Source organism: Eriocheir sinensis, chromosome 63, assembly GCF_024679095.1.
Source record: "Eriocheir sinensis breed Jianghai 21 chromosome 63, ASM2467909v1, whole genome shotgun sequence".
NCBI classification, from domain to species: Eukaryota; Metazoa; Arthropoda; class Malacostraca; order Decapoda; family Varunidae; genus Eriocheir; species Eriocheir sinensis.
In genome coordinates, this window is record NC_066571.1 from 2,121,809 (window position 1) to 2,148,387 (window position 26,579).

A 26,579-nucleotide genomic window follows, 5' to 3' on the forward strand; every position below is an offset into this window, starting at 1 on the left:
TCCACTTGGTGTCGTAGGAATGAGCTCGCAACCGCAAAATAGCTCGCAGAAAGAGGTCCAACTTGCTTACTTTTAATATATTTCACCCAATGCTATCATCTAGTTGTCATGTTTTGGCTCCAATACGTGGCACAAAACATCACGGAAACACTTTTAATAATCCAGAGAAGGCTTAATTTATAACAAACGAACAGGCAGATTTTAGGTTCAATCAGTTCCTGCTTGTTAAGTCTGTTGATATGTTATTTTCTTGCGCGCAATATCAACCATCACAATAGATCACAAATGGACAAGCTAGCACAAAACTAGGCAAATTAATGTGGTTTCATGTTATGTATTCCCCAGTGCGCATGCGCAGTGGACACCAGCGCGACTTATTTCTGCGAGGAGGTATTTCTCGCATGACCGGCATCCTTGGTTACATCATTCAGAAATTCACTGCACATCCGCATTCCTCCACTCTTCCAGGCACCTACCCTCTAATGGCCTTTGTGCCTCAACGGTGAATAAATAATACACAAGCCTCCACATATCATCTTATCTAATATAAAAAACGGTAGGTGCAGCAAGCTACTCGCCTGTAAGTATTTGTTTTGTACGCCGAAGGTTCGTTCCTTCGACTGCTCGCGTGAAGCCAATGCGTAGGTAGGTATATAGTATATAAGGTAGTTAGCTGGGTCCATGCGTCATAGCTACCCGCCCAGAAGTTCTTCACTTAGAAACATATGAATGTTTGAATGTGTTATTCTGGTAGAAAAATACATAGAAAGAGAAGTCTAGAAAAGTCACGCCCCCCCCCCCCCCCACACACACACCCACAAACACACATACACGATAGAAATAGCCTTTCATTCAGGCAACGCTCGAACCTTGAATGAGGGCCTTGACCAAATTTTATTAATTCCCTATAAGATTTAGTACATCTTTACCTCAGTTAGCAACAGCCATCAGTGTACTATGTATACCCCTTGTCACTGTGTCAACACCATTAGCCTAACTAAGGTAAAACTTGTCCTTCCCTCCATTATTTACATTTGCATGATACCATTAACCCACATTCAAGTGGTTGCAGTCTCTTTATCTACGACTTCTCTGTACCCCGTGAAACCATTATATGAGGAAAGTGTTGCATAATTGGATACTGTTATACAACAGATTACCTTTACATTAAAATGTGACATCTTCCAGATCTGAATGTAACCCAGCTTTTTTATTATAAAGTATTGCACCTTTTTCCATGACCATTTATTTTAATGTGGCCTCTGTATCAGTTGTTAAATCAGATTCCACAGCTTTACTTAAAGAAAAAAAAAATAGTGAATTAACTGTATGGTATACACTTGTCCCCTCTTTTTTCGCGGGGTTAAGGGACATGGACCCCTGCGAATAAAAAAGTTCCACGAATGTTTGGAAAAAAAAAAAAAAAAAAAGCTTCTAAACTTCCCTCATAAAACAACGAGTAATTTCACAGCTAAACTGTACGTAATAAAGCAGTTCCGTTACCTGAAACCAGCATAAACTATCACAAATAGCACCATGCATCAGCTATATATACTATAAACTGTATATATTGTAATATATGCAAACTTCTTACAAATACGTTGTTATTAAAATTTCACTTTACTGTTGGATACTCACCACGAAGTGTCCGCCATTTTCTTTTTCAACTTCAGGTACTTCAGCATATCATACCATGTGAATCACTTACTAATGGATACCTACTTCTTTCTATAAGAGTCAGGTACCTAATGAAAATATGAAACTATTTTTTTTTTTTTTTTTTACGTCGCGGCCTATAGCGCCGGTAGGCTTTTTCCCGGTGGGGCCTGATGATCGGCCCAAGGCTTCTTCCCGGTGGGTCCTGATGGTCGGCCCAGCCCGTTCTGGCGCAGGCGAGTGTTTATAGTGGCGCCATCTTGCATTGGCTCATGCTGCCCTCCCGGAGCTCATCTTTAATCCTAGAATCTAGAGTCCGGGTTGATAGGTGGCCTTCTGGACAGCATGTGGGTAGTTTTAAGCCACTCGGCGGCGGCTGAAAAATCCCAGCTTGGTGGCACCGGTCGGGGATTGAACTCGCGTCCTCCTGAACGCGGTGGTGTTACTCTGTCGATTCATCCAGTTTATATCACTTGTTCCATGAGTCATTACCTTCTTTTTATAGCAAGAAGCTTTCATTAGGTAATGCTCGGCAAAACATGTGCCTGTGCCATTATGGCCGGGGCCATCCAGCAGGCCTCTTCAAGAAAACCTATCGGCGCTATGGGCCGAACGTTGAAAAAGAAAAAAAAAAATGTACAGGGCACTGAAGGAAATGGAGACACTTGACAGGGATGACCTGTTTGTACTGGACACAAGAAATACAAGCTGTCACAGAAATAAATTGAAGACAGGTGCCTGGAATGACCTCGAAAAGATGGTCTCATCTGCCTTACGATGGTTTGTTTCATGATACTTTGCTCTTACGATTGGCATTCTTTAAATATTTTTTCTCTTTACGATCCATGTATTTACTTATGCAAAATTTACAGGTATTATGTATTTGTATTTGCTTTAGTAATTATTTTGATACAGTACAGTCTATAAAACAATGTTAATATTATGTATTGGGTCACAGTAATTTTATGAGTTCAGGAATGCATCCATGTTAACTAAACCTATAGTTCATTATGCTAGCGCTGGACTTCACAGTCGCTTATCCAAGAAGATAACCCAGCCGCAAAGCGAGGGATATCTAGTTCACGCAAAAATTATTCCTGAATTTAATTAAATAGAACCCAGATAGTATAGCTTGCTTCCTATATATCACAATTAGATGAATACACAAGTACATGCAAGTTGAGTGTAGTGAACTGTATAGTAGTCATCTATGTCTAAAGTTACCTATAGATGCCAATTATTATTGATGAAAAATTCTGCCATCCTTAGTGTCAGTGCAGTCATGAGTGCATGGTGACAGGAACAAGAGAATGCTGAGAATTGCAAAAGCAAACTATGGAAATACTAGGCTGAATGATGAAACTTTTAATATAAATGTAAAATAAAAGAGGGAAAAACAAGAATAAGATATATACATGAACCTTTGTTAGGGACAGTTTCAGGCCGAAATATCTGGCCGTAATATCTGGGCTATAGCCCCCACAATGATTTCTGTATCGGCCTTGAAATGCCCCTAAAAGTTCTTATTTTTCAAAGTATTTCCCCCCCTTGCGCATGCCAGCTTCGCTCGCCCCCCCCTCGCCCCAAAACTCATGAACATGATGCCCCCTAGCCCCCCCACCCACCCACAAAAAAAAAATATATATATATATATATACGTAATAATAATCTGCAAAAAGTGCGGGTCTGGAGAGAGATATTAACATAGATTTACATAGAAAATCAGACCACACAGACCCCATGGTCCAGACTAGGTGGTCTGTCCTTAAACCTAAGTGAATCTACACTAATCAGATGGCTCCAAAACATTACTTTTCTACTCTAGTTAATATTAAGTTCAAGGAAGTGACGGTCGAGCTTGTTTTTAAAGGAGTCAATCGTGTTACACTGGACCACTGACGGTGGGAGCTTATTCCATTCTCGCACTACAACGTTGGTGAAGAAAAATTTGGTACAGTCTGAATTTACTTGTCTACATTTGAGTTTTATGCCATTGTTCCTCGTTCGCAAAGTGTCATCGATCATAAACAATTTTGTTCTGTCTACATTTGTGAAACCATTAAGTATTTTAAAACATTCGATCAGTTTTCCTCGGAGGCGACGTTTCTCAAGAGAGAACATGTTAAGGGTGGAAAGCCTTTCTTCGTAGGATTTGTTGCGCAAGAAAGGGATCGTTTTTGTTGCCCGACACTGAACACCTTTTAATTTAGCAATGCCCTTTGCATGGTAAGGAGACCAAAACTGTACCGCATATTCCAAGTAGGGTCTGACTAAACTATTGTAGAGTGGAAGTATTACATCCTTATTCTTGAATAAAGTTTCTTTTAATGAAGCCCAACATTCTGTTCACTTTATTTGCTGCATCGATGCATTGATGTGAGAATTTGAGGTTTGACGGGATTTTGACCCCCAGGTCCCTAACGCATTGAATGCTTGTGAGTTTAATGGCGCCCATTTTGTATTCGAACTTCTTATTTCTTGTTCCAACTTGAAGGACCTGGCACTTGTCTACGTTAAAGGGCATCTCCCATCTATCCGACCAAGCTGAAATTTTGTGCAAATCCTCTTGGAGGCTTAGCCTGTCTTCGTTAGTGAGAACCGAGTTACCAATCTTTGTGTCGTCTGCAAATTTACTAATGCGATTATTAAGTCCAACATCCACGTCGTTTATGTAAATAATGAAGAGCACTTGGCAAAGAACCGAGTCCTGAGGGATGCCACTAATGACCGGCGCCCACTCTGAGTTAAATCTGTCAATCACCATTCTTTGTTGTCTGTTGCTCAACCAATTCGCGATCCATTGGTTTACTTGACCGTCAATACCTATTTGCTTTAATTTATAAATTAATTTATGACGTGGGACTTTATCAAACGCTTTCTGGAAATCAAGATAGACTACGTCCAATGATTTGGTTACGTCATAAACTGAGAAGAGGTCGTTATAAAAGGTCAATAGGTTTGATAGGCAAGATCTTTTGTTACGGAAGCCATGTTGTGAATCCCCAATTAATGAGTGGCTTTCGAGGTTACACAATTTTGTCTCTAATTATGCTCTCAAGTAGCTTACCTACAATTGAAGTTAGACTAATGGGTCAGTAGTTACCTGGTATTTTTTTGTCTCCTTTCTGAAAAATTGGTGTCACGCTAGCCTTTTTCCAATCCGGAGGGACGATGCCTTGTCGCAAGGACATATTGAATGCGGTTGTGAGGGAGGAGAGTATTTCGCTCTTTGTTTCTTTAAGCAGTATAGGATATACTTTATCGGGTCCGGGACTTTTATTTGTTTTAAGTGAATGGAGAACTTTAAGGACTTCATCGGTTGTTATTTCAAAATTAGGCAATGCATGCTCGAGATTTACATTAGTACTGGTGTTGGTGGTAGTGGGAGGAAGACTGTTAGTATTAAACACCGAGGAAAAGTAATTGTTTAAGAGGTTTGCAATGTGTTGGCTGTCAGTCACTAGTGCACCGTCGCTGTTTGTTAAAGGTCCAATTCCACTTCTGATCGCCTTTCTGTTGTTTATGTAACTGAAGAAAGATTTCGGATTATTTTTACAGTTGGCTGCAATATTTTTTTCATATCTACGCTTTGCCTGACATACTAATCTTTTTACTCGTCACCTGGCATCATTATAAAGTCTAATGTTTTTGGGCGTGCTTTGTTCTTTATTTAACCTGTAAGACAATTTTCTCTCCTTGACTGAGTGTTTAATTTCGCTATTAAACCAAGGTGGGCTTTTATTAGTGTTATTTCGCTTCTCGCACAAGGGGACGAATGTTTTTGCTGAGTGAGTAAATGATTTTTAAAGCTTAACCAGGCTTCCTCTACATTGCCGTCATCTGATAGTTGTATTTCTGTTGTTTTTGTCGGATTTCTACGAAGTTAGCTCTTTTGAAATTGGGCACCTTTACTTTATTTTTAGTCACTGATGTTTGAGCTCTAATGTCGACGCGCACTAATTTATGATCACAAGAACTGAGGTGTTCTCCTACCGTGACATTACTGACTAGGTTATCTTGGGTCGTTATAACAAGGTTGAGTATGTTATTTTGTCGAGTTGGTTCAGAAACCATTTGGCTTAGATGATTTTCTTCTAGAAATTCGATCATTCTATGTGACTTGCCTTCTGTACCTGACAGTGTCGCCCAGTCGATATGGGGGAGGTTAAAGGCTCCTAATATCAGTGAGTCATTGTTATTAAGTGACTGCCTTAAAATGCTGTACATTTCAAGGTTGTCATCGAGTGATTACCCGGGAGGCCTGTAGGTGACAGATATATTTAAATTGACTTTTGCAATGTTTACTTGCACACACAAATGTTCAACGTTACTGTCTCTTGGTGTTTTGTCAGTGGGTTGCAAATAGCTTTTGACAAAAAGGGCGACGCCACCGCCTCTACGGTTTACACGATCTTTGTTGAAGAGGTTGTAGCCATCTATGTTGTATTCAGAACTTAAATCAATATTTGTGGTGTCGATAAATGTTTCAGTTATAGCAATTATGTCAAAATAACTAAGAGAGAGAGAGATTTACATAGATTTACATAGAAAATCAGACCACACAGACCCCATGGTCCAGATTAGGTGGTCTCCTTAAACCTAAGTGATTCTACATTGTGGATCACTTTTTTTCTGTAATTTGTGTTTTTATCATTATTTTGCTGTTGTGTGTTCATCTTGGTGTTTGTTTTTTATTGTACTTTTTGATGTTTTTTATATATTATCCTTTTTGATGTTTCTTTTTTTTTTTTTTTTTTGCTGTTCTCAATTTTTTTACTTCATCCATTTTGTGGTGTTCTGTGTGGCTATAACCCCCCAAGTGTTTTCTATATCGGCCTCAAAATGTCCCTAAAAGTGCTTATTAAAAATAAATAAAAATAAATCGTTCATCTGCATATGCTCTCTTCCCTTACCATCCTCCCCCCTCATGAACCAATACCCTCTAGCCTCCCCCAAAATCTGCCAAAATAACAGGCCTGAGTTTGCAATGAACATCATGTAGACAATGCATTGTTAGACAAAAAGTGAACTGAGCGGATGTACACAAATGGAACAAGGTATCCCGAGTACTTTTGTGAACTTGTCTATAATGTAATTGTAAATTTTGCAGCTGAATTGAAGAATTTTAATGTTTTCATACCATTTGTTACAAAGAAAATATAAAAATCAGGTATGTAAATTTTGGGAAATGTTTGCATATGTAAATTTTAATGTCATGCACACACTTCTCCCAAGGGAGGTAGGAATCCCTATAGTTATATTTAATTTTTTTTTAGAGAGAGGAAACATGCAACATCTGTGCAATACATTGGACCAAGAAGGAGAGGACGAGGAAGATGCCATGATGGAGCAGGTGCCTCTCCACCTGGCTGAGAGGAATCTCTTAATCAGCCAGCACCCATTCAAAAAACAAGGCCAGACAAGTGGTGACACCATGGTTCTTCATACAGTGAAGGAAAATGGCATCATGAGATATGTGGCCTTATTTCCCTCTCCTGAAAAAATGGAAGTATTGGAGAAGAGCAGAAAATTTACAGAAAATGAGAGTCCTGAGACTTTAGAGGCCCTACAGAAAATACATAAACAGGCAATGGCCCAAATTGACATAGAAGCCAAAGCCCAGAACTCTGTTTCACCCTCCACTTCAAGCAGTGGACATGAAATAGAAGGCAAAAGTACTACTCCAGTAATAAAAAGCAACTCTCCAGGGCAAGAAGGCTTCATGGACACCTTTGATTGGGACCGTTATCATGGCCTGGGTCCCAACTTCACCTTCTCAAAGGAGAGGCACTATCAGAGAATGGCAATGTTTGCACAGATGCCAGAATTCCAGTCACCTGCCTATTTGACAGATATCAAACTCCCATTTGAGATGAATGACAGTGAACTCTTTGATCCAGTAGAGGGCTCAAATGAAATTTCAATGACTGAAGAATTCCAAATTACAATCCCCAATAAGCACCAAAAACATAAATAGTTTATGAGGACATCATTATATTATCACACATAATGAATACGTGAATAAGGAGCACTATAGTCTATCAATTTTAACTTGAGCCCTTGGGCGTGACTCAGGGATTCCTCACGAGACTGCGCTGGTGCCACATCACTCCATTACTCTCCTCACAGAGGGTCACTACCTCTCTCTTTTGCATGGCTTTGCTATGCTTGAAAGTGAGATCTAGTTGATTTGTCCATTGTGTGAGTTGCGTCCAAGAGCTCAAGTTAAAATCAATAGACTATATATAGTGTTGTCTTTTTTCTTCTACTCAGTTACCGTCTCTGAAACTGATGTCTTTGCTTATTCATACTGTAATAACACAAATTCATCCATGTACACCCTGTTTAGTCTCCACTTGCTAATGTTTCCTATGTATTATTTATTGTTCATGATTATAGTTTCTTTAAAGACTTTCATGATAGTAATGTTGAATGGATTTTGTATTTCATATGGTATTACTTTAAAATAAAGCAGTTTAATCTTGCACTACACTTGGAGAATATAACAATCATTTATAACTATTTTTGCTGGTTTATTTTTGTATAGTGTCAAAGCAATTCACTATAAAGGAAAATTGATACTGCAGTCATGGCAACAACATACTTAGTGTTGCCTTCCATCTGAGGAACTATAGGGGAAGTGTTGGTATAATGGTCATGTTAAACTTTAATTAGGTTACATAAATTCCATTAACCAGAGTCACCAGTTAGGTAAGTAAGGTGATCAGATAAGGCACATCAATGGGAGATTTGTTCTCATCACTATTTAATGTATTTGTTGGAAACTGGCTTTAAAGAAACTTAAAGTAGGCATCAGAATAGTTGAAAGAGCAGATACACTTCCCTTCAATCTCATTAGAAAGTAAAGGTAAAAAAGTAAAGGGCATACCTGTTTGCTGCATATGCCCCATAGCTCATCACTGCATCATTGATGGGTAAGAACTCACTACCCTGGGACACAGGGTAAGTGTGACATCTCGGTAAGCACAGTCTACCTCCCCAAGGTACACATTTATTGACTAGCCAGAACAGGAGGATGAACCGCTGGTTGAACCTGGTCTTGACTGCCCTGGACCAGTGTTGTGTACGTGTATGTACATAGCTGTCCCCTTGTATGGAGATTTTTTTTTTTTTTTTTTTTTACAACAAAGGAGGCAGCTCAAGGGCACACACACACAAAAAAAACAAAAATAAAAAAAAGCCCACTAATCGCTGCTCCCATAAAAGAATCAGAAGAGGTGGCCACAAGCAAGGTCAAATTCGGGAGGAGAGGTGTCCTGATACCCTCCTCTTGAAAGAGTTCAAGTCGTAGGCAGGAGGAAATACAGATGAAGGAAGATTGTTCCAGAGTTTACCAGCGTGAGGGATGAAAGAGTGAAGATGCTGGTTAACTCTTGCATAAGGGGTTTGGACAGTATAGGGATGAGCATGAGTAGAAAGTCGTGTGCAACGGGGCCGTGGGAGGAGGGGAGGCACGCAGTTAGCAAGTTCAGAAGAGCAGTCAGCGTGGAAATATCGATAGAAGATAGAAAGAGAGGCAACATCACGGCGGAATTTAAGAGGTAGAAGACTATCAGTAGGAGGAGGAGAGCTGATGAGACGAAGAGCCTTAGCCTCCATTATGCCCAGAAGAGCTGTGTGGGTGGAGCCCCCCAACACGTGAGATGCATACTCCATACAAGGGCGGACAAGGCCCCTGTATATGGATAGCAACTGCGTGGGGGAGAAGAACTGGCGGAGACGATACAGAACACCCAACCTCGAGGAAGCTGATTTAGCGAGAGAGGAGATATGAAGTTTCCAGTTGAGATTTTGAGTTAAGGATAGACCGAGGATATTTAGTGTTGAAGAAGGTGACAGCTGAGTGTTGTTGAAGAATAGGGGATAGGTGTTTGGAAGATTGTGTTGAGTTGATAGGTGGAGAAATTGAGTTTTTGAGGCACTGAAGGACACAAGGTTCCTTCTGCCCCAGTCGGAAATGATAGCAAAGTCTGAGGTTAAGTGTTCTGCAGCCTCCAGTCTGGAGTCGTGTACTTCCTGTGTTGATGGTCTTCTATTCAAAGAAGTTGAATAATGCAGAGTGGAGTCGTTGGCGTACGAGTGGACAGGACAGTTTGTTATGGAAAGAAGATCATTGATGAATAACAGGAAGAGAGTGGGTGATAGGACAGAGCCCTGTGGAACGCCACTGTTGATAGGTTTAGGGGAAAAGCAGTGACCGTCTACCACCGCAGAGATAGAGCGGCCGGAAAGGAAACTGGAGATAAAGGAACAGAGAGAGGGATAGAATCTGAAAGAGGGCAGTTTAGAAAGCAAAGACTGGTGCCAGACTCTATCGAAGGCTTTTGATATGTCTAGCGCAACAGAGAAAGTTTCCCCGAAACTACTAAGAGAGGATGACCAAGAGTCAGTTAAGAGAGCAAGAAGATCGCCAGTAGAACGTCCCTTGCGGAATCCATACTGGCGATCAGATAGAAGATTAGAAGTGGAAAGGTGCTTTTGAATCTTCCGGTTAATGATTGATTCAAAAGCTTTAGATTGACATGAAAGTAAAGCTATTGGGTGGTAGTTTGAGGGATTGGAGCGGTCACCCTTCTTAGGCACAGGCTGTACAAAGGCATACTTCCAGCAGGAAGGAAAGATAGATGTTGATAGGCAGAGACGAAAGAGTTTGACCAGGCAGGGTGTCAGCACAAAAGCACAGTTTTTAAGGACAATAGTAGGCACTCCATCAGGTCCATAAGCCTTCTGAGAGTTGAGGCCAGAGAGGGCATAGAAACATCATTAGGAAGAATCTTAATAACAGGCATAAAGGAGTCAGAGGGGGGATGAGTAGGAGGAATATGCCCAGAATTGTCCTCATGTGCAGTTTGTGAGAGATGTCCTCTCACAAACTGCGCATGCTCAGAAGTTAATGTTTACAAAGACTTGTTGATAAACAAAGCTGCATGCAGGCATACCCCGATAACATGGCTGCAGATTTACAGAAAAGACTGGCCAAATTTAGGGATGAAATAGGCCCTTTGCAGTATCCTGTTGAATGGACATTAGCCACCAAACCTTACTTACAAAGGAGAAGTTAGGATAGTTTTGTTCTGAAATTAGCAAGATGCTATTTCCCGTAATTTACCCCTGAGTAACTGCATAAAGGCCAATTAACGGGCCTCCACTTCACTTATTACAAGACAGAGTACTGTATTGGATTAATGAATGCTTTTCCTATGAAAGAATTTAACAATGTGCCCTCCCGTATTTGAAATCACTGGTGGGGGCAGCCATATACATGCGACCAGCTGCGCACATGGATCCGTGTATATGGCAGTCCACTTTTTGTTTGTAAACAAAGCAGGAACAGCAAACAAGGGACAGCTATGTACACAACACTGGGATCGAACCTGGATCTGCATACTTGTAGCTAGCATGCCAACTACTACAGCGCAAAGCCCCATGATACATACTGTTATGAACATTATATGATATGATACAATGATGTGAAGAGTATAATGCCAACTCAACAATAATACAAGTGTGATCCATATTTTCTTTATTCAAATACAGTATCAATACATATCCAATCTTCACTGATGCAAAAATATTAAAACTTCTGTTTATGCTACATTCTCCCTCACTGTCCTCACACACAGGCACTTGTCTCATTGTAGGAAGCATTCCATTATAGAAGGAAGGAGACCAGTTGATAGACCTAGGAAAATGTGGAGAAGGTGTATGCAGGAAGACTTGGCATTGATGGGATTGGATGAACATCAGGCAGAAGACAGAGTAGAATGGAGGAGAGCCATAAAGCGTCCAATTGCTCAGGAAGAGTGAAAATGGACATAAAAAAATGATGATGATGATGATGATTTTACTTCTAAAGTGCTGTTGTTCATAAGTATATTCCACAATGTTCTCTGTCACCTTTATTATAGAGGGTCTCCAGGTTCATGAAGGCAGCACACAACTTTACTCACTAGAAGCAAGTCAATTAATGGTTGATGTCTGATAGATGCACCCTCTTCCTTTCTAAATCAACTTCACCCCTCATACTGCAGACACCATCTCTGTTGAACCACTCATAAAACCCTCCATGATACATTCAATACACTTATACTTCTGCAAATGCAGCAAACTTCCTATTCTTTTGAACACTATAACAGCAAGAGCATTCCTTAAATCATTGGGTATCACTATTTTCAAACTAGGTTGCACATTATGATGTACTTCACACTTTCATCTCCATACCTCAGCTTTTTCTGCAGTAACACCCTCTATACATCGTATCACAACACTAACTATTCTCAAAGTAGGTCTGAAGAAGAATATAAGTAGAACATGAGTATGTTTCCTAATCAGTTGGCAGGGTGATTATAAATAATGAGAGGAAAGGATACACTTGAGAAACAATTATATAGTGCATACTAAAGGTGGTCCGAATATTCATATTTTCTTAATCATGAATACTCGCAAGTTTTTTTCATAATCGCATTGGCATTTGCATTCATATGTCATGCAAAGATTTTGTAAATATTGAATATTAATTTGATAAACAGGCCTCTTTGAAAAATATTCTTATAACATACAAAATATCTACTACGAATATGCTGTGTGTGTGTGTGTGTGTGTGTGTGTGTGTGTGTGTGTGTGTGTGTGTGTGTGTGTGTGTGTGTGTGTGTGTGTGTGTGTGTGTGTGTGTGTGAGAGAGAGAGAGAGAGAGAGAGAGAGAGAGAGAGAGAGAGAGAGAGAGAGAGAGAGAGAGAGAGAGAGAGAGAGAGAGAGAGAGAGAGAGAGAGAGAGAGAGAGAGAGAGAGAGAGAGAGAGAGAGAGAGAGAGAGAGAGAGAGAGAGAGAGAGAGAGAGAGAGAGAGAGAGAGAGAGAGAGAGAGAGAGAGAGAGAGAGAGAGAGAGAGAGAGAGAGAGAGAGAGAGAGAGAGAGAGAGAGAGAGAGAGAGAGAGAGAGAGAGAGAGAGAGAGAGAGAGAGAGAGAGAGAGAGAGAGAGAGAGAGAGAGAGAGAGAGAGAGAGAGAGAGAGAGAGAGAGAGAGAGAGAGAGAGAGAGAGAGAGAGAGAGAGAGAGAGAGAGAGAGAGAGAGAGAGAGAGAGAGAGAGAGAGAGAGAGAGAGAGAGAGAGAGAGAGAGAGAGAGAGAGAGAGAGAGAGAGAGAGAGAGAGAGAGAGAGAGAGAGAGAGAGAGAGAGAGAGAGAGAGAGAGAGACCTGCCACTCTCCTTAAAGAGAAAGGTGTAAAATCAGTGTATCCTGCCACTCCTAACATATGGTTCAGAATCTTGGCATCTTGCAGAAGATCTAGAGAGAAGGCTAATGAGAGCGCAAAGGAAAATGGGGAGGAAAATTATGAGTATTACATAAGAGAAAATGAGCATCATGGATTAGGTATCAAACAAAGATTGATGATATCCTAATAACAATTAAGAAATAGAAATGGACATGGAAAGGCCATTATAATTATCATTGACGACAGATGGAGAAAATAACAGTGGCAACCTAGGAATTGCAGAAAAATCATGGCAGACACAAGCCAAGGAGAGAAATTAAACTAGAGCCTTTGTTGTAGCAGGATAGAGTGAACAGACTTCAGACACAAGAGATCCTGCAAGGGACAAACTATACAGTAAAGAGACCAACACTACCTGTAGTCTGGAGACTGACAGTGGTTCATGCCAGCTGTTAGCGTGGGCACATGATGGAGCGGCCACCATCGATGGGCAGAGTGGCTCCAGTGATGAAGGAGGCATTGTCAGAGGCAAGGAACACCACAGCTCGGGCCACTTCCCGGGTCTCCCCAACACGCCCCATGGCATGTGTTGTTTTGCTGTATTCCAAAAACTGAGGGAGGAAGTAATGTGGTTGAGAGAATATTTCATAACAAATTTTCTATTTTCTTACTGTATGCAATGTTGCAATATTTTCTGTAAGGGAAATGTTTGAAAAAAATTGACTGCCAACTTCTAAAATGAAATGAGCACAGGAGTGATAGGTTGAGGAATGCAGTTACAGAATGGATGGATGGAGGATGCAGGATGGGAAGGAGAAAGTAATGAAAGAGTGTATGAGAGGTTTGGTATGGGTATGGCAGCGAAGGGTGTGGATTGTGAAGATGTCGAATGGGTAAAGCACTGCATGCTGAGATGGATTAGATGTGATGAGAATGAAGGAGATTGAATTTGTGAAGAGAGTGTATGCAGTGGTGGGCACGGTTCCGCTAATCCGCTAACCGCTAATTAGCAAAGCTAACTTTTTCGTTAGCTGATTAGCGTTGTCACTAACTTTGGAAACAGTTAGCGGACCAATTACCTTCCGCTAAATGTAGTTCCTCCTCCACTAACTTCAAGTCCACTAAAAAATCATACAGGTTTGTTCTTGTCCGTTGTGGGCAGACAATACCAGTTGAATCACATGGCGCAATAATTCCAGGGCTTCCACTTTTGGGAAAATTATGCGTTAAAGTAGGGTAATTGGACAACTAGTATTATGGAAACCTTTTGGTATTTTAGGGTAATGCATCTTCCATTTCCAACAAAAGTTAGCGGTTAGCATTAGCTTCCACGAATTTCTTTATCAATTTCGTGGCTTAGCGTAAGCAAAGCTAACTTTTTAGTTAGTGGATTACCAGCTAGCGAACCTAACTTTTTGGTTAGCGGTACCGACCACTGAGTGTATGAGGGAAGGATTGAGGGAGGGAGTGTCAGGGGAAGATCACCTGTGAAGTGGATCAATAGGGTGAGTGAGTATTGGAGCAAGAGAGTTGAAAGTAGCAGGATTCAGTGTGCTGAGAGGGACTGCCAAAACAGGAGAGATGGAGACACTTCTACCACACCCACCCACTGGAGGGAAGTTCCTGTGAGGGAGCAGGGCATTGGAAATATAGAATACATAGACAGAATGGGTGTAGAGTAGGAAAATTTTGTGGTACAGTCGCGATATGATGATGTGTATTTATTATTTGTTATAATGTTCCTTTTAATGATAATCTATAGTAGTACCTGAATTACAATTATACATTCATTTGTTTAAAAACTTCAATACTGAAGACAACCTTGAAATGATCTATATATATATATATATATATATATATATATATATATATATATATATATATATATATATATATATATATATATATATATATATATATATATATATATATATATATATATATATATATATATATATATATATATATATATATATATATATATATATATATATATATATATATATATATATATATATATATATATATATATATATATATATATATATATATATATATATATATATATATATATATATATATATATATATATATATATATATATATATATATCACCCCGGTCTCTTATATCTCACCACTCATGATTTGGCGGTCAACCGATCGCTAATTGTGACCCCCGCTTATCTCATTTGTCCCAGATGCATTGACGGATACGAGGCAGCTAGAGGAAGGAGGAGAGGAGAGAGAGGGGCAGAGGAGAGGGAGGGAGGAGGGAGGAGAGGAGGAGGGAGGGAGGAGGAGGAGGGGAGGGGAAGGCAGTCATAAAAAGAACGCATATATATATATATATATATATATATATATATATATATATATATATATATATATATATATATATATATATATATATATATATATCTAATAAGGTTTCACATTAAACACCTTTTATTCACTATGATGGCTTCTTTGATGAATGAAGAATGCCTTCATCCATATCTGAACTATCAAAATTCGGACGCCTACTACAAACATAGCCTAATGTAATGTTTATTTGGGCTGCGTATACCCTACCCCACCCCACCACCTCCATTTCAAAGCCATATATTCTTATTTCCCCACCCTCCTCGATTATTCTACGGCATGTTCCACTGATCACCTCCAAGCATTAGAAGTCTACATGAGCTTTTGTCATCGTTATATTGACCAAGAAAGGCAATGATGTTTGTTACAAAACACAACTGTTATGAAGCTATATATTCTTATTTTCCATCTCCAACTATCCCGGTAGTTATAGGCTGTGTGTGAGCATCTTCCTTGATCACTATCATGCATAGTCCACGGAAAGCTTTTGTTATTGTTATGTTGACAAATTAAATAAGCATCCTATATATTGTGCATATGTTAGATTTATTGTTGTCAACAATGCACTTTGTGTCAAAAATATTCGACAAGTCTTCGTAAGACATCATTGAATATTTCTTTTCTATTTTTTTCTAGCTTGTAAAATATATTTAGAAGTTATGATGAAGATACTGACTGTACATCTATCATTCTATTCTGACACTCACTCCTTGGAATTCTCCATTTGCTCCCTTCCATACAAACCATTCTTGCATACTTCAATCCTCTCATTCCCCTATTTCTTCTTCCTCTCAAATATCCTATCGAAAGATGAAGATGCTAGTTAACTCCTGCATAAGAGATTTGGATAACATAGGGGTGAATAAGACTAGAAAGATGTGTGGAGCAGGGCCGCAGGAAGGGTTTAGGCATGCTTGCCTTATTTCTCAACTCATTGCCATTCTGATTTTCTAACATAAGTGTATAGCTGGAAGTATAATTATGATGATACTAATTATGGTGATGATGCTATCTTCTGATTAAAATGGTGGTGTAAGTTGGGTATCAACCTATTTATAGAACCATTGTGCTCACCTTAGCATAGTTTTCATCAGTCACGCCAGCCCGCTTGTGAATCTCAGTGACAATGACACCTGGGTTGACAGCATTAACCCGTACCCCTCTGCTAGCCACCTCCAGTGCAACACTTCTTGTCAACTGATCCAGTGCAGCCTTGCTCATGTTGTATGCCACAATATCAGGGAACTGGAAAAGAAGTGAAACCCTATAACATCTAGACTCTAGAGGCATGGGACTGAATATAAATAAGATTGTGTTAAGTTTAAGGCTCTGTTATCAATCTGACCTGACACTCCTGGCCTGCTTGCTAAATACCATAAGTGTTTTTATTTGATATGTTAAGGTTTTAGGAAAACATTATCTCCGTGTTTTAAAAGTAAAAGTATATGTGAAACATATACCATCTGATCCTTATCCATCTGGCTGAAGATGCCCTCTTAGTTTTAACCCGGAAGCAGCGACGGGCCAAATATGTGGCTTTGCCGTGTACCAGCGATGGGCCAAATTCTTGCCATGATATAACCGCCCCCCCCCACAAAAAAATATATATATATATATATATATATATATATATATATATATATATATATATATATATATATATATATATATATATATATATATATATATATATATATATATATATATATATATATATATATATATATATATATATATATATATATATATATATATATATATATATATATATATATATATATATATTTGATCACAAATGCATTGATACATATAATGTAATGGTTTGTGTGAGTGATAATTTTTTTCTCATTAATTCACTTAGAGGGGTCTTGAAGAAACATGATTGCCGTAGCTACCGGGTTATGTCACAACTTCACACATTATCCTGTCTGGGAAGCAGGGTTAATAAGGTGGTAATGAAAACTGAATTTCTTTTCAAATAAAACCATGTTGCTTACATTATTGGTAGCAATAAAACAATCACACACAAAAAGTTTGGATCTGTTATCACATGCCATTCTTCATTTTTTGCAATTCATGATGGTACCGTAGCTGAATGATTAATGCCTATCTTACTACCAGGCTCGTATAAATATCTAGTTTCTTAGATTTGTCCCAAAGCTGGTTGAATATGGTTTGAGGTGAGAAAACACTACCACTGTAGTACTGAAGTGTGACTTGGGAATGGTGTTAACAATAGACCGTATTGGCTATCAGCTCACATAGGGGACACTTCACCCATTGTTTACCAACTTTTTACAGTTCAGTGTTGCCTATGCAGCATTGAATGTGTAAAGCACTTTTTTTAAAGATATGAAGTCGAAATAACGACACCTTCAGAAATAATACCCATCTAACACTAAATCAAATTATACAAGAGATGCTAGAAAGAAAAAGACAGCCATGAACAAAATATTCAGGAGACAAAATATTTCATGTTGCCTAGCCAGTGGGGATATTCATGAAGTAGATAGGGCCTCAGTTCATTCAGCACTCAATGGTCATAAACCTATACCATACATAGATGCAAACCTTGAAACCTACGAGCAATGGGTAATTTTTTTTCTCATGACCAGCAGGTACCATGTCTGCACACTTGGCACCATAAAATAACTCATATTCCAGAATCCTGAAATAGAAAGATAGAATCGACTTCATTAGGAAAAATACCTCTGACAATTCTATGGGTGGGCAAATTTAGTGTACAGCCAATACCATCTATTATGTTCTAGTTAAGAAAGCAGCACCTTTAGGAGGAAGGCATTGGGGCACATGTTCTTCCCCTGCCCACTCTCAAATATGCTTGTGGCCAGTGCCAATTTTTTAAATGAAACAATTAAGACACTTAACTTACATAACAAATCTCTAGTGGAAAGATCCCTTCCTACCCTTTTTTTCACCCACCTTATCATCCCCACCACCAGAATTTTAATTTTCTCTTAACTTTCTTGGGCAGAGGGGTGACTTAGGTATTTTTAAAGCCAATATGCAGAGAATTGGACATTGATTGCCATAGCAATGTAAGATGATAATAAAGATGAAGTCCACATTACACTGCAATCTTCCTTCATGAGCTCTTGCTAAGGCATTAGAGCATTTACTATTGCCGTGAAGCCTTTCACTGACATCATGTCAAAGCGGAAACAGCATCACTACTAATGTGTTCTACTCTAAGATGGGTATTATCCTTAAAATGAATAAAGTACTGATTATATAATTATCATTGTGCTTAAATCTTACTGCTCTAAGGCCAGTCACTGAGGATATGTTGACAATGTTTCCTTTGGTCTTCAGGATGTGAGGCAGTGCCAACTTCATCAACAAAAACACTGACCGAGTGTTTATGTTCATCTGTTGATCATACTCCTCCATTGTGATTTGCTCAATGCCACCCCTAACAAGTCCTCCTGAGGATAAAAAGTTTATTGAAAACAATTTTTAGTTAGTTATACCATGGAGTTTATTCAATAACTTTCTGAGCATAAATCTATGCAACATACTAGAATCATAACTTACACCTAATCGTGATGAGATCATCTTTATTCCTGACATTTGTGGTTCAAGAATGTCTCCATTTTCTGCTGTGTCATACAATGTAACTTAAGGGGACCGTTAAAAAATGAATATATTTGAATATAATTTATAAAAAATAAAAAAAAAAATAAAAAAAAAATAAAAAAAAAATGCAGTCTCTGCATTCCTCTATCAAGGATTTCCTAGGGCATTTTCATGAAAGAATAACTGCTACTAAATATTTGATACTTCTACCTACATAAATTACTAGCTTACATGATAAATATAGAGTACCACACTTATTCTTTCAATTGCTAACTAATTTATCTTTGTGAAAATAGTTGTGGTCCCTTACCAGCACTGTTCACTAAGATATCCAGACTACCAAAGTGAGATATGGTGTCAGAGACCACACGCTCACAGTCCTCATCTTTGGACAAATCAGCAACCACACTCAGTACCTGGAATAAGGGAAAATGGAAGGAAGATGAAAAAAGATGCCTATAAAAGATATTAAGAAAAACAACTTTCCACAAGGAGTAGTGCAGGCCTGGAATGGCCTGGAAAAGGATGTGGTTCATGCCAAGACGATTCATGAACTTAGGGCCAAGTTAGATAATAGTAGATATAGAGATGGGACAGTATGAGCATAGCTCCTTTTCCATAAATCACAACTAAGTGAATACAGAAAGAAGAGTAAGAAGAGATCTAATTACCACATACAAATTAATGAATGGCCTTGAAGAGACAGATAGACAGGATTTATTATTAAGAAGAGAGCAAGGAGCAAAATAACTAAGTGGCCACAGTATGAAGTTGATGAAAGAAAGGTGCTTAAATGATGTAAAGAAACTCAGTTTCCTGTATAGAGAGGTAGATGAGTGGAATGGATTAAGGAGAGAATCTGCCACCCTATTTTAAGAAATTAGTTGAAAAATATTGCAAATAAGTTAAAACGCTCTGGTATGATCATTTATCCATAAGGCCAAAAGCTATCAAATGGCAACTTTATTTTTTTTCTGCGAATTTAAATGTCCCACCGAGCCTGAGTTTAAATGCCTAATAAGTGGGCAAGGCGAGCCAGTCCTAGTGTGGGTGTCAGGAATTATTTTGTTACATCATTTCCGAAAAGGCTTGTTACTTATTTCAGCCTTCAGGCCATCAGCTTCTAACACTTTATTTTTCAAGAATTTGGATTTTACTTTAGTATCCTTAGTTAGAAGCCAATTTAGCACTACCTGAGCATCCACACAGATATTTATAAATTGAATTTGGATGTGTTGATAAGCCTCTAAAATTGTAGGTAAGCATTTGAAAGCTAATATCACACCCATGAGCTCTAGAGTGGGGATGCTGTGTTCATTTCTCTTATTTAATGGAGCTACCTTAGACTTAGAGTGTAGGTATGTACTTCTACCCTCTCCATCTAGAGCGTAGGCAACAAAGCCATACGCTTCAGCGGAACTGTCACAAAAAAATATGTAGCCCATATTTATTTAGCTCGTTTAGAGCTTGTCTAGGAAATGACACTTCTGACAGCATCTCCAAGTCTCTACTTAATTTTTTCATCTCAGTACAGATCTCTTCAGGAAGGGGTTCGTCCCAGCCTCCTTCTAGTTTCCATATTTTTCTCATTAATAATTTTCCTCTTATGGTTACAGGTAGAGCCAAATTCAAAGGATCAAATAGTTTGGAAGTTTGAGAAAGGACTTGTCTTTTTGTGTTTGCTTCTGGATTTATTTTGCATGGAGCTATGCTCAGGGAATCCTGCTGAACATTATATCTGTACCCTAGCACCTTTCCTTCTTTGCTGGAGTGTTCTACTAATCTTCCATCACTTTCCATCTGTTCTCTCAATTCAGTTGAATTGGAATTCCAAGATCTTAAGGTAAATCCGCCTGCCTTCATTCTTTCATATGCCAGATTATATAATTCCTTCATTTCTTTAATTTCATTTCCTGGTACCAATAGATTATCTACATAAAAATTATTTGCCAATATTTTGCTTAATTTGTCATCAGGAAATGAACTTGCATGATGTTTCATCACATAGTGCAAGATGAATGGGGAAGAGGTGAACCCAAACACTATGGTCTTGAACCTGTAGGTGACCAATTTGTTGCCCCTTTTCCAAAAGAAGCAAAACCTATTTTGGTCTGCTTCATTTTTTAATTTGATCATCAAAAAGGCTTGTTTTACATCACTGAGCATGACTGATTTATTGGTGCAAAAATAGAAAAGTAATTGAAGAATGTTATTCATTAAATCTACACCTCATTAAGAGAAGGTAATTCCTTCTTGGTTTTTAAAGAACAATTGAACACAGGTCTTATTTTAGTTGTTACTTGTTCTTCCATTTTGATGACAGGTCTATGAGGTATCCAAATTTTTTGATGGTACTGAGAAGGGTTTACTTCAATTTCTTCTATTATGCCGTCAGTCGCTGTTGGTCAAATACAGCTTGATACTTTTCTAGTAACCCCTTTCTTTTTAAGTGGTCCAGAGTTCGGTCCAGCACGTTAAGTAAAACAGAATGATTTGAAGGAACAGAATCTATTTTGTCTGAATACCATGGCAACTCAACATTATAATGACCCTCTTTGAAAGTAATACCATCTTCAAACTGCTTTATTTGCTCGCTTTCTAGGGACACTAGATCTTGATCAGTGGTTTTAATTCCTAAGGACTCGAGACTAAAAAGATGTTCCAGTCCATTGTCCACTTCTGTGTCCTCTAGAAGGTGTTCAAGTGGGTTGAAATATGATTTTATAGGGTCCCAAACAGCATTAACCATTGTTTTAGTTTTGTTGCATAGGTTTTTCTCATCCTTTTTTGTTAAGACGCATAACAAATTGCTGTTCTGCTGGACTTAAAAAGTTAAATACATTTCCAATGGGAGCTACTTTGTTGTGCATAACTAAACATTTACCTCCTAATTTCTCTTGCCAGGACACTGATGACATAGACTGTAATATGTCAATGCCTAGCAACATATCAACTTGGATAGTTTCATGGTTCTTGGCCTCATAGAAGTGTTCATCTAACAATTTTATGTTATTTTCCTTGAATTTGCAAATGACTGCGTTCATCCCTGGAACGTAAAAATTAATGTCCAAGGTCTTGTCCACAAATAAGGGAACAAAAGTGAATCGATCTTCTAATTTAATCCCTGTAGCCATTTGTTTGAAGCTTTTTGTTTCTGCACCAATGTAGGTTCCAACATCGCAATCTAGGGAAAACAATTTATTCACATCTGGGCAAAGGTCTTTGGCAGCGGTTTCCGAAATATATGATCTTTGGCTTCTGGTATCAGCAAGGCACCTAACCTTTCTACTCTTTCTGCCATTCTTTAAAGTTAAAGTCATTGTTGGCAGCAATTGGCAAGAGCCAAAACTTCTTGGAGCCAGGCACAAGCTTATATTTGTCTTAATTTGAGGTTTCGCCTTATCTTTTTTGTCAGCCGAGGGACACAAGGGTGTAATATGTTCTTTGGACCGACAGACTCTGCATTGGTATCTAAGTTTACCCTGTTTTCCATAACAGTTGTTCTCATTGTGCCCTGAACCAGCACACCTGGTACACATAGATAATTCTTTTAGTCGGGCAATTTTGGTTTCCAAGTTGGTAAAGTTCAAGCATTGGCCCAAAGAATGCCCACCAGCCCCACATAACTTACAAGTTAATTCTATGGAGAAGGATTTGTAATTTTGGAGTGTACCCTTTGGGGCTTGGTTTTCTCTGGCCTTCATTGGCAGTTTGTTTTCACCTGAGGAGGGCTTATTGTTGTCTTTATTAAAATTCTCAGGCTTTACTGAACAAGTTTTACTCAGAGAGTTGAGAACTCTGTGATAATTTTCAAAGATTTCAGTAATGGTGGGGTAATTCTTGGATAGAAGATGAATGAATTCCCTTTTTACTGTTGCTGGCAATTTGTCAAAGATGATATGGCTGATAAGGGAATGCCCAGCTGAGTCTGGTTCCAGAAAGTTAAAGCCATGAGTCTTTAACTCGGCAAAATAGGCCCTTATCTCATTTAAGAAAATCTTGGTGGAAGTATATTCAGGGTCAAACGAAGAGCTAGGATAAGATTTCATTATATTCTTGTAAGTTTCATCAATAATGAATTCTTTGTCTAAAAATTCTTTCTCCAGCATTTGGATGGCTGTTTTGTAATTAGCATCCGTTATGGATAAATGTTTCACTACTGAGAGAGCATAATCTCTCAAATAGCCAATTAAATAGGCTAGTTTGGTAGCATCAGTCAGATGCTTTCTCGTCCCAATCACATTATTAAATTGGTTAAAAAAGGTATTAAAAGCAAACTTGTCCTTCCCCTTTCCCGAAAATGTTCCACAATTCAATGGAGGAGGCTTACCTTCACTATAATTCATCTGTGACATAAACTGAATCAGATTCTGTGAAATAGTATCGCTTTGAGCACCTCTTAAATCCTGATCCTTATTTATCTCAACATACTGATCTAATTCTATTTCAATTTGTAGTGAGAAATTCATTTGATCTTCCAACTCTGAGGCATAGTAAGTTTCATCCATTTTCAAGGTCTGTTTGATCCATTACTTTATCTATTCTGTCATCATAGTGTCTCACTTGTACCATTTCTAATTCTATTTTATTGGTCAAGCTCTTACTTAGGGAGGGTATGAAGAGAGATTGAAGCAGCTGATCCTACTGACACTGGAACAAAGAAGGGAGAGAGGAGATCTGATTGCTGTATATAGGGTGTTGAGTGGGATGGAGAAAGTGGACAAAGAAGATCTAAATCATCTAATAATGTGGATTACAAGAGAATCAAGAGGTTATGGAAGGGAGATGAAAAAAGAAGCTTGCAGAAGAGACATAAAAAAGAACAGCTTTCCACAAAGAGTGGTGGGGGCCTGGAATGGCCTGGAAAGAAATGTGGTCCACGCAAAGATGATTCATGATTTTAAGGCCAAGTTGGATTACAGTAGATTTAGAAATGGGACAGTACGAGCGTAGGTCCTCTCCCGTATACCACAAGTAGGTACATACACATAATAGCAGAGAAAGAGGGGGACCAAGTAGTACAGTAACATTATGGAAAAAAATTATACCATGTAACAGATAAGTTGAAACTAATTGTAGGCTACTGACACATAGATATGATACTTAACTATATAGATAAAGAGACACAGGGTAAAATATTTTCGGTTATATGCAAAATTTACTCTTTCTGAGTCATCTTTTAACCATTAGATTAAAGAGCAAAACTGAGCATTTCCTTACTCCTTACCTTGTCTTGGGGAACACCTGCACTCTGACATTCCTTAGACACTTCTTCCAAGGCTGATGCATTGCGACCAGTAATAGCTAGAAAGCAGCCTTCCTTAGACAGCTCCTTGGCACACTCCCGCCCGATTCCAGAGGTGGCACCTTCGGACAACCACATAGTCTATTACTGTACACTCTATGCAGTAAACAATGTATAATTTAATGGTATACAGAATTGGGGAGGCTAATAAGCCATGGTTCCTTACTTTTGAAAGTGAAGGAACCAAGATCTTTTGGCCCCCTTGCCCCCCCCCCCCCTCTTTTTTTTTTTTTTACTTCCCTAAACTGGGGCAAAAATAAAGCTTTCTATATAATATATATAAGAACGAGAATAACATACAACTCCTGCTGGGTGCAAAAGAGAGAACTGACACATCACAATGAATGGGTATGTAAATGTCAGTAAATGAGACAAATGCCTCAACTGTTTGTACTCTATCTTGAAAGTACTTTAAAGATTTCTGACTTTTCTACTGTAGGCAATATGTCAATAGAATAGACCTTTTTGCAAAGAGTTCAGATTCTGCCACCCGATTTAAGGTAGCGGCATGATCGAGAGTACATGTACACATTAAAAATTAATAAAAAAAAAATATCACATTCAGTAATGATTGTACTTCATTCTGAATGCATAGTTGAATTAAAAAAATGCATCGTGTCATGCAGTGTCATGACCGCATGACAAACTTTCACACTGACTCCTTACACAGTGAATGTGCAAGATGTGTCAAAGAACCACCCTCATGACAAGAGTCCCAAAGGGAATCAAGACCCTGCTTGCATCCAGTCTAGGGCATGACAGGCTGAAAATTTACATTGGACTGCTTAAGGAATTAAAGAATTAAGAAGATACCCACTGGGCAGGTTCAAAAGCAGATTTGATTAATTCCTGACAGCAGTGCCAGTCGAACCATAAGATCGCCATAACTTGAAAAAAAAGAGACATAACTCTAAAAGTAGACAATTGCGACGGAAATGATGTACAAAATCGTGCAATTCACTACATCTATCACCAGAAAAACATGAACCACGTAAGAAAATCATTGGTTGGATGAAACCGTAAATTGTCCACACTAACTAAATTAAGGTTACGAGTTTGGTGACAATAGGTTACTGTTGCTAAGTAAAAATGCATGTTTGATTGGTCTCAAAATTGCCAAGTAATTTCTGAGAAAAAAAAGTCATGTGTACTTGTCCCCCCTTCCCAGCTGGCTCAGTGCCGGTGGGTGGGAGTAGTCCTGCCAGGTGAGTAAACCAGGTGAGTCAGATACATTCAGGGCATCACGGCCTATCAGAAAAATGCTAGAAAGTTTCGACCAAAAATGGTTTATAACTATTGATTCTGTCTCTTAAATAGTGACCCCAGACTCGCACCGCACAACGTATGTATGGTTTCTTGACTACTAGTTTGCAGTGGCGGAGAGCTTAGCCTGCAACAAGATGAGTGCCTTCACCTGTAACAAGGGCCACCTTAGCCTTCAGCCCAGTGGTGTTGGAGGTCGCCATCCCGTGCACGTCCTCTGCTGCCTTCCTCACTCAGGGATTAATAAGTACACGCCTTCTCCTTCACTCCTTGGCATACACCGCCGGCTAATTTTGTACCCCTTCTTCTTCTTCTTTTGACTCGTTCCGCTTTGTACTTCTCAACACTTCTATACTTCACGAGAATAATTATTTTTTTCCTCTTCTTATTTGTTACCACTAGAGGTCTGTACACCGGCCCTGCTCTTCCTTCTTTTATCATGACACGCGACCTTATCTTCGTTCATAGTTCATAGTATATTTATAGCTAGCCTTCCCCCTCCTCCTCCCATTCATTTTTATTACAGAAAAGGAAGCAGCTCAAGGGTAAAATGTAAAAAAGGCCCTCTATGCGCTGGGCTCCTGTGAAAAAAAAAAGTACCGAGAGATGATCGAGAAGTCAGAGAGGTATATACGTTATGATAGATCCATATTTGCAATTTGTGGATGCAACTTTAGAACACTGGAAAGAATGAAAAAAAGAAGACCTGCTGGTAAAGGTTTATTGGGATACGTAAAGAAATGAAGAAGAATTAAATGTGAATTAACCTGCCCCTTTATAGTGATTTGTGCTGCTTGCGAATAATATATAGCCTAATAAGTTCATGTCTTGGTGCAGTTTGTGGATGCAACATAAAAGCACTAGCTGAAAGGAATGAAAAAGGAAGACCTATAGCTGCTGGTATAATTTGTGGTAAAGATTTGAATATGGGATACAAAATCGTCGAGGGAAGAAATGGAAACCTGTCATCATCTTTTCTTTCTCCCCACTTCTTCCATTCCCATGATTAATGCTACTTGTGTGTCTAGTTCAGTAAGTTCATGTCTTGGTGTAGTAAGTGGAGTGATGGAAGGAATGAAACGGGATCGAAAACCTACTGATAAAGATTTATATAAGGGATACAGAGTTGAAGAATAAATGGAAACCTGTCTTCCTCATCCTTTATTTC

The 26,579-nt window shown here is 38.8% G+C and overlaps 1 protein-coding gene and 1 long non-coding RNA gene across 2 annotated transcripts; one reads left to right on the top strand and one right to left on the bottom strand.

Moving 5' to 3' along the window:
* LOC126986834 (uncharacterized) lies at positions 1–12,447 on the top strand. Its single transcript, XR_007739988.1, has 2 exons — positions 1–556; positions 6,933–12,447. It is a non-coding gene; the product is annotated as an uncharacterized LOC126986834 (long non-coding RNA).
* Positions 11,186–25,831, bottom strand: LOC126986833 (3-oxoacyl-[acyl-carrier-protein] reductase FabG-like). The gene is made up of 7 exons (XM_050843219.1): positions 25,563–25,831; positions 24,071–24,210; positions 19,154–19,259; positions 18,526–18,692; positions 16,321–16,491; positions 13,301–13,496; positions 11,186–11,359 (listed from the first exon to the last, which is right to left on the bottom strand). The coding sequence occupies exons 1-6, from the start codon at positions 25,612–25,614 to the stop codon at positions 13,338–13,340; spliced, it is 795 nt and encodes a 264-aa protein (XP_050699176.1). The 5' UTR covers positions 25,615–25,831; the 3' UTR covers positions 11,186–11,359; positions 13,301–13,337.
* Positions 25,832–26,579: the final 748 nt, after the last annotated feature.